Source organism: Phascolarctos cinereus, unplaced genomic scaffold (assembly GCF_003287225.1).
Source record: "Phascolarctos cinereus isolate Bilbo 61053 unplaced genomic scaffold, phaCin_HiC Scaffold_4;HRSCAF=312, whole genome shotgun sequence".
Lineage (NCBI taxonomy): Eukaryota > Metazoa > Chordata > Mammalia > Diprotodontia > Phascolarctidae > Phascolarctos > Phascolarctos cinereus.
In genome coordinates, this window is record NW_027555847.1 from 49,722,121 (window position 1) to 49,736,616 (window position 14,496).

The 14,496-nt window shown below is 38.8% G+C and overlaps 1 protein-coding gene across 1 annotated transcript in view; it reads left to right on the forward strand.

Moving 5' to 3' along the window:
* The window catches only part of GRM7 (glutamate metabotropic receptor 7), a 960,751-nt gene that overhangs the window by 463,838 nt on the left and 482,417 nt on the right, over positions 1 to 14,496 (forward strand). The window contains 1 exon segment of the mRNA XM_020973801.2: positions 558 to 712. Within this exon segment, the coding sequence (XP_020829460.2) occupies positions 558 to 712 (155 nt within the window).

Sequence of the window (14,496 nt, forward strand, 5' to 3'; positions counted from 1 at the left end):
AATGATTACTCCATGCTCTGTGGCTGTATGAAGAATGCAGTAGCTTCTGGCTTTCAGATTTGATAGAGAACGTACGGGGTCCAAATTTTCGGCAGCTTTGCCTTGCATGAAGTCATGGAGCAATGAGTAATCACTGCTGTGTGTGTAATAGGCTGTGATGGTATAAACACAACAGGGGGAAGGTTACCTGCCATCAGGAAGCTTTTATTCCACCTCATCAAACAAGAAGGACAAAATTAATTTAACGTTGTTCCTAGGTTCCATGAGGCCATAGTTTAATAAAAGACCAAAATCCCTAATACCTAATATGTCTAGAAAAATAAAAATCTAGAACATGAGTCTATTTCCCTAAAATTCTTTGACAAGGTATTTGAGTTAAAGTTCTAGGGAACCACAGATTTGGCGCTTAGAATTCAGCAATCCCATGGTACAGTAGAAGCTCTGTGCTTTTGTCAGACAGTCACTAACTAGGTGTTGTATTTGGTTGGATTGGACTAAAGCGCAAATGTTTTGCTCACCCTTTCCATTAACTCCAGGTGCTCTGCTCCTCTCCCCAGACAGATCCTGGCAGCAGCCAAAAGAGCAGACCAAGTAGGTCATTTCCTATGGGTGGGATCAGACAGCTGGGGCTCCAAAGTCAACCCGTTACATCAGCATGAAGAAATAGCGGAAGGAGCCATCACCATTCAGCCAAAGAGAGCCACAGTAGAAGGTAAGACCTCCCAGAGCTGGTTCTTCCACTTCCCTGGAGTCAGGGGGACCTGGAAGCAATTCTCAGTGGCTGCTAGGGATGATGGGGGCAAAGGCAGGTGTATAAGCCCGTGGCTTTATGGCTCATACATTATTTATTCATCGGCATTTCAAGCCAACATCTGTGAAACACAAATGAGATCACACACCTTCCCCGGTGCCTTCTCTGAGTTGATATTCGTCTTTTCAATGAACTCTATTATTTTCCCAATGGTAGAATTATTAGCATGCATTTTTTTTCACTCCTACCAGAGGAGTTTTCTGACAGTATAGCATTACAGTTAATATGAAGAGAAATAACAATACACTCACACTCCTATGTGAGTGAGATGCATTATCTGAGAGAATAAATTCCCTTTGTAATTTATCCATTACTTTCCTAGCAGGATAACTGTGGGAAATGTTTTCCCCCATTACCTCTCAAGGTCCCTTACAGCCCTGTGAGCCTGTGATTACATAGCATATCACCCTTTTCAGAAGCCAGCATCTATCAAATCCCTGTAAGCTTTTGAGGCCTCTGCCTTCCTGGTAGCCCCAGGGACCTTCCAAAAGCAGGGGGATGGAGGGAAATCTAATTGGCATCCTTCTGGGTGAGCAAAACTTGCTGATTACAATTTATGTTCTCGTTTAATTTGAAAAGAAAAGTTCTTTCAAAAGTAGACACTATGTAAAGAAAGAGAACTCCTCCATGGGTACCCAGCTTTGTATTTCTTTTTGTTAGGTCTGGTCTCCAAAGGCTCCCTGGAACATGCTTCACACATTAAAATGAGATAGAGCTTCTCATTCAAAGGGGGATCAAATATTTGCATTCATTTTTGCTCTGCCTCCACTCCAGCCTAGTTAATTATTCTCTCCAGAATGCTGAATGCCTGGGCTGTGTAGGCTTTTGGAAAGCTCAGGTGACTTTTCTCAGCTTGCTTCTTCTTCTTCTTTTCTTTTTTTTTTTTGAGTTAAAAAAAATCCTCTCAGTCACTTTTGTATTACCTGTAGCTTCCACTGAATTTTCATAGGATCATGGCTTTAGACTAGGCATTCTTAACCTTTTTTTGGTGTCATAGACCCATTTCACAAACCTGTGAAACCTAAGGCCCCCTTCTCAGACTAATGTACCTTAAAGGCATAAAATAAGATATATAAGGTTACAAAGAAAACCAGTTATATTGAAGCGTAGTTATCAATTTTTTTTAAAGAAAAAAAATCACTGACCCCAGGTTCAGCTGTCCTACTCTAAAGTTAGAAGATATCTCAGAAGGTATTTAAGATCATGTAGTAATGATGATGATGATGATGACAATGACAAAGATGATGACAACAATGATGACCCTAAAAAGCAACAACAATAATAACTAGGTTTTATGTGATGCTTTCAGATTTGCAAAGCATTTTGTGTATGCTAAGTTCCAATAACTAGGTGGCTCAGTAGGTAAAGCCTACAACTGGTAGTCAGGAATATCTGAGTTTGAATCATTGCTGCAGACATTTATGAGGTTTGTGACCTTGGATACCATCATTTAAGTAGTCTGTATCTTAGTTTTTCAACTGCAAAATGGAGATAGTAATAACACTTATCTCATAGGGTTATTGTGAGCATCAAATGAGTTATCAGAGGCAAAGTGCTTTGCAAATCTTAAAGCTCTATATAAATGGTAGTGCTATCATCATAGTTATCATCATCATCATCATTCTCCTTATCATTTCCATCTCTTTTTACCTTCATAACAATCCTGGGAGGTCAATGCTGTGATCATTCTCACTTTATGGATAAAGAAACAGCCTGAAAGATGTGGAATGCCTTACTGAGGGCAACACTAGGAAGGCTAGGGGGCAGAGTTTGAACCCAAGTCTTCCTGACTCCAAGCCCATCACTTTGTTTACTACACCACCTGGGTCTAGATACAGAGCAAGAAAGGACCTTAGAGGTTATGTAGCTCAGCCCCTCCCCTCCACTGTTACAGATGAAGAAACTGAGGCCCATTCTGATTAAGTTTCAGTGGTGAAGTAGAATGTGAACTTCAATCATCTGACTCCAGGCTCACTGTTCCAAAGTGAGGGCCTTTTGTGGGGCCTTTTCCCCCAAGTAATGAAGTAAATTATATGGTAATAGATTTTGGAATTGGAAGGAGCTTAGAGGCCATTTAGTTTAATATCCCTGCCCCTTCGTCCATTTTATTAAGGTCTAGGGAAGGGTTGTGACTTGTCCAAGCTCTAGCAGGTACTGAATGGCAGAGGAGGAATTTGGAGCCAAGTCTCCTGACTTCAAATCTGGAATTGTTTCCACTACTCTATGTTATCTCCTAGAGACGGTCTCATGCCTGGAAGTCCCAGACTGGTATCTTTTCCAATGTGTGACAGTTTCAGAAAAGTGAGACGTAAGGAGTCTTTGCTCTTTTGCCTCCTTTCCTTCAAAGCAGGAGTTCTTAGTCTTTGTTGTTGTTGTTTTTGTTTTGGGTGTTTTTGTTTGTTTGTTTTATGGACACCTTTGCAGTTTGGTCAGGCAATAAACATTTATAAAGCACCTACTATGGGGCAGGCTCTGTGCTAAGCACTGTAGATACAAAAAGAGGCAAGACAGTCTCTGCTCTCTCCAGTGAAAATATTGTATTTTATCTTGGAGGTGATAAGGAGCCTCTGGAATTTATTGAGTAGGGGGTGGGAGTGGGACTAGGGATGGCATAGTTGGACCTGCATTTTAGGAAAATCACTTTGGTGACTAAATAGAGTTTGAAATAGGTCTGGTGAAACACATGAACCCTTTCTGGAATAATGTTTTAAACATATAACAACTACATAGGATTACAAAGGAAGCAATTTTATTGACCTGCATTTATTCCAATATTAAAAAAAAATTAGAAGTTCATGGACCCTAGGTTAAACATTTCTGTTTTGAAGAACTTTTTCCCCCTCCAAGTATGTCACAGTGCAGTTACTAGTAGCTGTTCATTAGTGTCCTCTTAACCTTGGCTTCACAATTCCTCTTTGGAAGACACCAGTTATCTCAAAGTGTGGTTCCCAAAGGTAAGCAAGAGAAGCATGGGCTCTGTCTGGTATCTCCTCCTGAGCTAGGGTGGGTGGCTAAGGATGGGCCTTGTCATGGACTTTGTCATTTGAGGACCATCTTGATTATTAGATTGGCTGTACAGGGATGAATTATTCAATCTCAGTCATTCTTAAAGACTGTCTTCTAAATTGTAGAGAAATTGGGATTGCTATCGGTGGCAAAAGGCCCCACATTAGCAAAACAGGATCAGAAGATCAAAGATCTAGAGTGTGAAGGAATTTTGGAAGCTAGCTAGGCCAGCACCCCCATTTTACAGTTGAGGAAATTGAGGCCCTGAGAGATTAAGTGACTTGCCAAAGGGCACATAAGTGGTGTCAGAAATAGGATTAGAATTTAAGTCCTCCCTCCAAACTTGGTTAGTTCCACTGTATTTTCACAGATCCTTGAAATTAATGTCTTTGTCAGCAAAATAATCCCAGCATATCCCACCCAAGGATGCCTCTTTTTTTTTTTAAATAAGGAAAAAGGCACAGCTACTACCAGCCAAGGACAAGGAAGAGAGTCATGGAAAGGTCTTCCTTGACATCTTTGGCTGTTTGGTGTTCATAGGAGAGCCAAGGAATGTCTTAAACCTTGGCAGTGCTCTGCTATTTCCTGAGCCAAAACACTTCTGTAATTTTTAGTTTCCCTGAATTGTCTGATGAGCCAAGGAATCCCTGGCATCTTCTTTGCCTCTGAATTGCCCCATTAACCCGGGCATTCAATAATCATATCCAGCTCTGAATAGCTCCACTGAGAGGAAAGTGCCTAAGTCTATGTCAACTGACTGCCCTCCAAATCATTCTACCACTTGGGGGCTGGCTTAGTACTGGGCAGTCCTCTGTCTGGGAATAGAGGATCACAGGTCAGCATCTTTTCATCTGTTTCATCATCACTGATATTAGAGAGCTGTGTAAGTGAAGCTGGATTTTTAGAAATGGCTGTATCGTTCTTCCTTATTGATGATGACTTTCAAATAGTTCTATGAAGAAGTTTGTCTCCTACACAATTTTGAAATATGCAAACATACAGAAAAGTGTGTGTGTGTGTGTGTGTGTGTGTGTGTGTGTGTGTGTGTGTGTGTGGTTAGAGGGGAGCAAACATGATTGAACCTGGTATAACATCCATATCTGGCTTCCCACCCATCTTCATTCTTTTGGACTTTATCCATCGTGTTCCCCTTCCCCCTCTTGCCCCCATCTCCTCCCTTTCAGCTTCCTTTTGTTTGCTGTCTTCCCCCATCTTATTGTAAGCTCCTTGAGAGCAAAGATTATATTTCTTTTTTTATATTTGTATCCCTAATGTTTAGCACAGTGCCTGGTACATAGTAGATGCTTAATAAATGTTTATTAACTAAGATTTTTTCACAGTGTCGGTAATATAATTATTGAAGATCTGTCCAGAGTTGAGGTCTCACTGACATTATCTTGCATCCCTGCTTTTCCCCTAGGTTTATGTGGGGTCCCTATGGGAAGAATGCAATCTCGATCCTCTGACCTCACCGACAAGCTTGCATATTATGCATAGTTATCATTTCTAGTCCGTCCTTTTAAGACCAGGCATATATGTGGAGAGCTCAGGGTCATAAGAGTTTCCTGAAACAAGCCATTCATCCTCCTCTGCCTAGGCCATTGAAAACAGCACAGCTTTTGAGTAAGGGACCTGGACTTGAATACTAGTTTAGACATTTATTCGCTTTGACCCTAGGAAAGTCACTTAAATGGTTTGAGCATCAATTTCCTCAGCTATGAAAGCAGGATAATGATATTTGTGTTATTTAATGTATGTGTTTTCTGGGATGAAAGCCCCTACACTTTAAAGTACTGTCTTAATCTGAGGTAGCAGCAGAAGTATCAACAGTAACAGTAGTAGTAGCAGCAGCAGTAGTAATACTAGTAGTAGTTGTGGTAATGGTGGTGGTGGTGGTAATAATAGTAATAGTAGTAGCAGTAGAAGTAGTAGTAATGGTGGTGGTGATAGTAGTGGTAGTAGTAGTAGTAATAGTAGTGGTGGTGGTGGTGGTGGTGATAGTAGTGGTAATAGTAGTAATAGTAGCAATAGTAGTCATACTGGTAGTATTAGCAGTAGTAATAGTAGCAGTAGTAGTAGTAGTAGTAGTAGTCTTCATCATAGTAATCCATTATGAATGGTTATGTAAGACAGTGGACAGAACATTAGACCAGACCTGTGCTAATACTGGCCCTGCCACCAGCCAGTTGTATAAACTTGACTTAAAACAGCTGGGCCTTGGTTCCATCATTTATAAAATTAGAGGTTTGGTCTGAATTTCTGGTACTCTTTCTCAAATCCTCCAGTATGATCCATGTTGCCTTGTTCCCACCTAGTTTAAATCATGATAACGATGAGAGAAAGGAACAGAGACTATGGAGCTGGTCATTAGTGGCCTCTGGATCTGGAGATCCAGAGAAGGTCCAATATGACTCAGTGTAGTCTTCTATTACACTTGACATGTTGTATTCTGTTGAGAAGTCCTACAAATGGATATTTTTGTAAATACGGATAATAATGTGTTTTTATGTATGTGTATTTGAGGAGTGGGGTTTTTTTTGGGGGGTAGAGGGAGAGGATTAGAGTATTCTGGTCAATTTTTGAAAACTGGCACTCCAGAAAAAATACTCATGACACCCTTTTAAGCTTAATCTGAATTGCTAACATTTTTTCTATCACTTTCCTAAATCTAAAAATCAACAAAACAATAAATCATACATCCATTTGTAGTAAATATTTGCTCATTTCTGAGACAGTGATGCTTAGACGGCAAAGTCAACAATCTGCAGAGCCAGTCCAAGCTGTGGCCAGCATACCCCTGAGGGGAGAGGAGAAGGTATACCTCCCTCCTCAACCATCAGAGAGAAATGAAGTCAATTTTCTAGTTCTAGCTGAATTCCACTTCTTTCCACCATGGAATGTAACCCTCCTGAGTGTGTGTGAAGGGGGGTGAGAACGGGGGTGGGGGAGGCAGGGAGTGTCTTTGCTTGATCTTTTTATCCTGTGTACTTAATACTGTATGTTACACTGAGTAAGCTCCTAAAAAATGCTTGTTGATGGATTGATTGATTTCCTAATTCCTCCAGCCTGTAGTGAGAAAACATTAAACTCCCTTAGCAAGCACTGTCTGCACCACCTATTTAGCACCAGACACATATTTGCTTGCGGTGTTGATTATTTTTTTATGTGTGTTAGCTATAACCATAAAGCGGTAAGACCATTTTTTCAGAAATGACTGATGGAACCAGTCTCATTATTTCCCAATTAGGTTGCAAACTCCTGCATGTAGCATGTAATTTCTCTCTATGTATATCTATAGCCATAAGTTTCTATTTCTGTTGTGTCACTCTGAGTAAGAACCTGTAACTTGATTCATGCCATGTGAAAATAATGACTCAAGCTCTGTCCCTGCTTCACATGCAAAGTGTGAAATGCAAACACAGTATGATTCAGTGTGGGTTATGAATGACAATAATGAAGATTTCTAAATTCAAGCAAGAGGGCAGCTAAATGGCACAGTGGATGGAGTGCCAGCCCTGGGGTCAGGAGGACCTGAGTTCAAATCTAGCCTCAGACAAATACTGGCTGTGTGACCCTAGACAAATCACTTTACCCTCTTTGCCTCAGTTTCCTCCTCTGTAAAATGAGCTGGAGAAATAAATGGCATCCTACTACAGTATCTTTGCCAAGAAACCCCCCCAAATCATCAAGAGTTGGACACCACTGAAAATTACTAAATGAAAGCAAAAAGTTCAAACAAATGAAAATTTCAAAGTTGAAAATGAAAAAAATAAGACTCTAATTAATAGTTAATGTATCAGACTTCTGCACATTGGTGGACATTAGCTTTCCTTTTATCTTTGCCAATGGCATATGTATTCCAAGTGGTAATAACATAAAGGTTTATTTTTCCAATGTTCTCCAACAAAGTATTATATCTCTAATAACTTGGAATCATCTCACCTGAGTTTGCGTCATGGCTCTACCACTCACAACTTATGGGTGTTGGGCAAGTCATGTAACTTCCCTGCAACTCACTTTCGTCATCTGTAAAAGGAAGGGTTGGACTAGATAAGTCTAAGGTCCCTTTCAACTGTAGCTGTCTATGGTACTTTGATGGATAAATACATGAACGAATGAACGAATGAACGAATGAATGAATGAATGAATGAATGAATGAATGAATGAAAAAACAAAAACAAATCTAAGACCTTGTTATATGCAAGTGTTGAGGTTAAAAATAGTAAAGGAAGACAGCACCTGCTTTGAAAAAGCTAATGCTATAAGGAGACAACAAATTGAAGGTTTTGCTTTCTGTGATCCTAAAAAAGTGTCAGATTATAAATGTTTGTGTTTCTGTAGAAATAGAAAAAATAATGACACGAAGGGCTAAGGGAATGAAAATGTACTTTAAATATTTAATGAAATTTGGCAATTATAAGTGGAATATGTTCTTGGTAGAAATGATCTTTACATGTTATCTAGCTAGTGATAATCAACTTAAGAAGGAGAAGGTAAAATAAGCTTAGTGAATAGTAAAAATAAAATATTTATGAAACCTGGAAGAATTTTAGAGAGATATGGTATTTCTGTATGGATAAATAAATAAATTAGTTTGGATCACAGTTAAAATCTGCAGTGTGGGGATTTGGAAGGGCAAAGGAGAGGATAAGTTAGAAGATAAGAATGATGTTCTATAAGAAATATTTAACGTATTTCCTTTAAAAGTATTGATGCATTTTATATAGCCTTTGTTTCTTAATATAACCTTCCCTCTTTATCTAGCCATCCCTTATAAGAAAGAAAAAATAAATAAAATAAAAGGGAGAAAAAAGCAGTTCAACAAAACCAACTAACACATTGACCAAATTTGATAGTAAATTAACAAGACATGGTGATCTTATCAGCTTCCACAGGATCAATTCTCATCTCTATGCAGATCATTACTAGATATATATCTCTAACATCTAGTCTTTTCCCTGAGCTTCAGTCACAAAACTTCAGCTGCCTCTTTGACATCTAGAACTGGACATCCTGTAGGCATCTCAAACCCAATGTCCATAACCTGACCTTATCTTTTTTCCCCTGAACCATCTTCCCTTCGGGACATTACTATTACTATTGAGGGCACCATCATCTCCCTACTCACCTGAGGCATACAATCATGTTGCCATCCTTGATGACTGCCTCTCACATATCCTTGTCAAATCTATAATTTCTACCCTTACAGCATTTCTTATATATGCACCCTCTTCTCTCTACTCAGACAGCTCCAACTGTAATTTAAACTCCCATCATTACTCTCCTGGATTATTGAAATAGACTTCTAACTGGTCTCCCAGCCTCAAGTTCCTCCTCAATCCAATCCTTTCTCCACTCAGCTGCCATGATTTTTTTTTTTAAAGCAATAAGCTCTAGTGGCTCTCTGTTACTGTAAGGATTCAATACAAACCTTTCTGGCATTTAAAGCTCTTTATAACCTGGTCTTCTCTCATACACTCTGTAAATAAGGTATACAAATCTACTTGTAGTTCCTCAAATAAAACAAACACAGTATCTGCCATCTTTGTGCCTATACACTGGCTTTCTCCTATGCCTGGAGTACTGTGTTCCCCACCTCTGCATTTTAATTTCCCTTGGCTTCCTTTTTAATGCCTTTTCCATTTCATTACCTTTCACATACTTGTATATACCTAGGTATTTACATGTTGTCACTTCCATTAGAATGTATACACCTTGAAGGCAGGGACTCCTTTACCACTCCCCTAGCAGAAAGCCTGGCACATGGTAAGTGTGTCCTAAATGGTTACTGATTAACTGACTTAAAAATGGACTTCTTAAATGATAGTCTTTTAGCCTTGGTAGGTATCATAAAGATAATGTTATCCATTGTACTACCCAGGATCTGTAAGTCTCAATTCTAACATCCTTCGGTGGTTGTTAGGCAGTTTCTGCTGAAAACATTTGAATGGACAAATTCAGTCCTGGGTGGAGGTCCTGGAGCAAGGAAGAGCACTGGCTTGGTGGAGCTTGTGGCGTGGTAAAGAGGGAATCCTCCTCACAGTTCCAAGGCAGAAAAGAATGCTTGTAGACACTCAAAGATCAGAGGCCAGTCCAGAAAAGGAATAAACACCTCTCCTTTGATCATACCACCTTGGAAGAACTGAAAATGTACAAATTGCTAGAAATATCTCTGAAAACAGCTGCACAAAACCCCTGAAGTTGGGACACTGGAAACAGAGCTCTACCTTAACAAAGAGTTAAAAAGTCAAGTAATTGGTTGGGAATATGAGCAGCCGGAGAGAGGGGAAAAGCTCAGACTATAGAATCTTACTTTGGTGACAAGGAAGATCAAAATATACAACCAGAAGAAGACAACAAAGTCAAAGGTCCTACATCCAAAGCCTCCAAGAAAAACATGAATTGGTCTCAGGCCATGAAAGAGCTCAAAAAGGTTTTGGAAAAGCAAGTAAGAGAAGTAAAGGAAAAATTGGGAAGAGAAATGAGAGTGATGCAAGAAAATCATGAAAAGCAACTCAACAGCTTGTTAAAGGAGACCCTAAAAAAGTACTGAAGAAAATCCAAAAAGAGGTCCAAAAAGCCAATGAGAAGAAGAATGCCTTAAGGAGGAAAAAAAAGTGCCTAATTGGCCAAATGGAAAAGGAGGACCAAAAGCTCACTGAAGAAAATACTTCCTTAAAAATTAGAATAGAGCACATGGAAGCTAATGACTTTATGAGAAATTAAGAAATTATAAAACAAAACCAAAAGAATGAAAAAAAAATAGAAGACAATGTGAAAAATCTCATTGGAAAAACAACTGACCTAGAAAATAGATCCAGGAGAGACAATTTAAAAATTATTGAACTACCTGAAAGCCATGATCAAAACAAGAGCCTAGACATCATCTTTCAAGAAATTATCAAGGAAAACTGCCCTGATATTCTAGAACCAGAGGATAAAATAGAAATTGAAAGATTCCACCAATTCCTCTTGAAAGAGATCCCCAAAGGAAAACTCCTAGGAATATTGTAGCCAAATTCCATAGTTCCCAGGTCAAGGAAAAAATAATGCAAGCAGCCAGAAAGAAACAATTTAAGTATTGTGGAAATATAATCAGGATAACACAAGATTTAGCAGCTTGTGCATTAAGGGCCTGGAGGGCATGGGGTACTGAACCATAACACATGGGTCCTGCCCAAAAGAATTTGACCCAAGCCTTCTTTCAGCCAAAGACAAGGTTTATTAGAACATCCATTATATTGGTCAGACTCTTAAGGACTTTGAAAATTAGTAAGCTATTGGCTAGATTATAAGAATCTGAGCAGTGGCTAGATTTTAAGAATCTAAGCCTATAGTTAGTCTTTTACAACACGGCTATGATGGAAGTATTTTGCATAACTACACATGTATAGCCTATGTTAAATTACTTGTCTTCTCAATGAGGAGGGCTGAGGAAGGAAGAAGGGAGAGAATTTGGAACTCAAAGTTTTAAAAGTGAATGTTAAAAATTATTTTATGCAACTAGGAAAAAAGATATACAGGGAAAGGGATATGGAAATCTATCCTGCCCTATGGGAAAATAGAAGTGGAAGGGACTGAGAGAAGTGGGGGTGATAGGAGGATACATTGGGGGAAGGGGTATTCAGAATGCATGTCACCTTGGGATGGGGGGAGGGGAGAGATGGGGAGAAAATTTGGAACTCAAAATCTTGTAGAAGTGAATATTAAAAACTAAAAATAATTGAATTAATTTTAAAAAAGGAAAGAATAAGTAAATAGCCTGGATTTAGGAGCTAGAAGTAGGGCAACCACAAGAAAATACCCTTCGTTGGTACCAGGTATGGCAGAGATGCAATGATTGAAGAAGTTGTGGATCCATAACAGTGAGACTCTGTGAAAGTGTCAAGAAAAATGTAATAGATAGTGTTTAGAATCAGAAAGAGATAAATTCAAATCATGCCCCAGAAATTTACTAGATATATGACTCTGAACAATAACTTAAACCCTCTGGGCCTCAGTTTCCTTATATATAAAATGAAGGTGTTGGACTCAGATGACCTTTTATAGCCCCCTCTAAATCTGTGATCCTATAAGAAGGACCATGATACCTCCTGGAAATGTATGACAAGAGCAACAGAAGCCCAAAGGGGAGAGGGGTCTATGCAGCAGTGAGGTAGAGTAGAAATGCCACCATGAGGACAGTATTGAGAGATATGAAGGCACAAGCTGGAGGTACACACAGGGCAGCACAGTGATAATAGTTACTATTATGATAATAGTAACTTTTATGATAATAGTTACTATTTATATAGTGACATGTTTTATGAATTGTTTTACATGCATTTTCTTTTTTGAACCACATAACTCTTTGAGATAGGGATTGCCTATACTTCTATAGTGGTCTCCATTTGGGTGAGTGTAAAAGTAGCCTTGCTACAAAAATGTGCATACTCTTTGACCCAGTAATACCACCTCTAGGGCTATATCCCAAAGAGATCATAAAAATGGGAAAGGGACCCACATGTACAAAAATAGTTATGGCAGCTCTTTGTGTGGTGGCAAAGAATTGGAAATTGAGGGGATGCCCACCATTTGGGGAATGGCTGAACAAGTTGTGGTATATGAATGTAATGGAATACTATGGTGCTATAAGAAATGATGAGCAGGTGGACTTCAGAAAACCCTGCATGGACTGATGCTGAGTGAAGTGAGCAGAACCAGGAGAACACTGTACACAGTTACAGCCATGTTGTGTGGTGACTAATGTTGATAGACTTAGCCCTTCTCAGCAATGCAAAGATCTAAGATATCTCCAAAGGCCTCATGATAGAAAATGCTATCCACATATGAAGAAAGAAGTATGGAATTTGAATGCAGATCGAAGCATACTATTTGTTCTTTTTTCTTCTGTTTTGTTTTGTTTCCTCTTTCTGGTGGTTCCTCTTATTGGTTCTAATTCTTCCTTGCAATGTAACTAATGTGAAAATATGTTTAGTAGGAATGTATATGTATAGTCTACATCAGATTGTGCGCAGTCTTGGAGAAGGAGGGGGGAAGGAAGGGGCAGAAAAATTTTAAACTTGAAAGCTTATGGAAGTGATTGTTGATAAATCAAAATAAATTAATTAAAAAAAATAAAAGTAGCCCTACCTGGGGAAAAGGACTTACCTGATATCCAGTTGACTCAGTTATTAGTCCTTTGTGTGTTCTTTAATGTATAAATAAAACTTGTTCCATGTTTGATGCCTTGTGATGCTGAGTGCTTTAGGGAAACTGGTAGATAACTGAGGAGTGTCATACATTGACATTACAAGCTTTTGCCTCATTTACTCTAGATAACTCAGAGAGGTTTTTGGGAGGCTCCCCCAAAGTCTAACCAGGCTCTCAAAATAACCTCCAGAACAGGAGTTGCATGGTTCTATTTTTCTTTAATGAGCACACAGACAGACAGACAGACACACACACACACACACACACACACACACACACACACACACACTTTCTCTCCTGGAGAAATATCCCACAATCTTTATAGAGGAAAGCATGAGTAGATGCCTGTGGGCATTGGAATTTGACATTCTAGGAAAGGATTTTAAGTGGAAGAGCCAAGGAGAGTATGTATCAGCATGCAGAAACAACATTCTGAGTACGGAGAGATACAGATAGGAGGCTGCAGATGGAAGCAGTAGCATTGATGTAAGTAAGCCATCAAGACAACAGGGGTGCTTGCTGTTAATGTAGAGGAGCAGAGGGGAAAAGTAGGACCAAGGGTTTATAAGCCCAAAGAAAAGTGGAAGGGCCTGGAAGGAAATGTGTTCTGTGAAGTGGGGGTGAAAAAAATGAAACAATTTGGTAATTGAGTCCGAAAAGAAAAAAGACATCGTGAGGCACCATGTTTCACTCTCTCAAGAGTAATGTAATGAGCCTTGTCCAAACCTACTTTGCCTTCACTCTTCAGTGCAATGGTTACTTTCTTATCACAAAGACAAGGAGGTTGTTTTATCTGCTGTCAAGCTTTAGAAATTCATTGCTTTAAAAGTCTCCTCTGGCAAGAGGCAGTTAAATGAACCTGGAGACTAATACTATTATTGTCAGCATCCAGTGGGTTATCTTCCTTACATGTTCACTGCTAGGATAGAATAAAGAATCCTCACGTATAGTTAATAAGTACAATTAATTTAGACATAGTGATAAACCAGAAGATAGAAGTACATGAAGCTATTAAATTTGAAAATGGAAGCCAAGCAGTTGTGGATTTTTTTCTTCTTTTCTTTCTTTCTTTCTTTTTTTTATAAATTTATTTAGTATTTTATTTTTCCCAGTTACATGTAAAAACCAATTTTTAACATTTATTTTTCAAAACTTTGAGTTCCAAATTCTCTCTCTTCTTTCCTCCCCACCCCTACCTCCCATTGAAAAGACAAGCAGTTTGTTGTAGATTATGTATATGTAGTCATGCAAAACATTTCCTTGTTAGTCCTGTTGTGAAAGAAAACAAAGAACAAAAAAGAAACCTCAAAAATATAAAGAATGTAAAAAAGAGTATGCTTCAATCTGTATTCAGACACCATCACCATCAGATCTTTGTCTGAGGGTAGATACTATTTTTCATTGTAAGTCCTTCAGAGTTGTCTTGCATCATTGTATTGCTAAGAATAACTAAGTTGTTCACAACTGATCATACAATATTGCTGTTA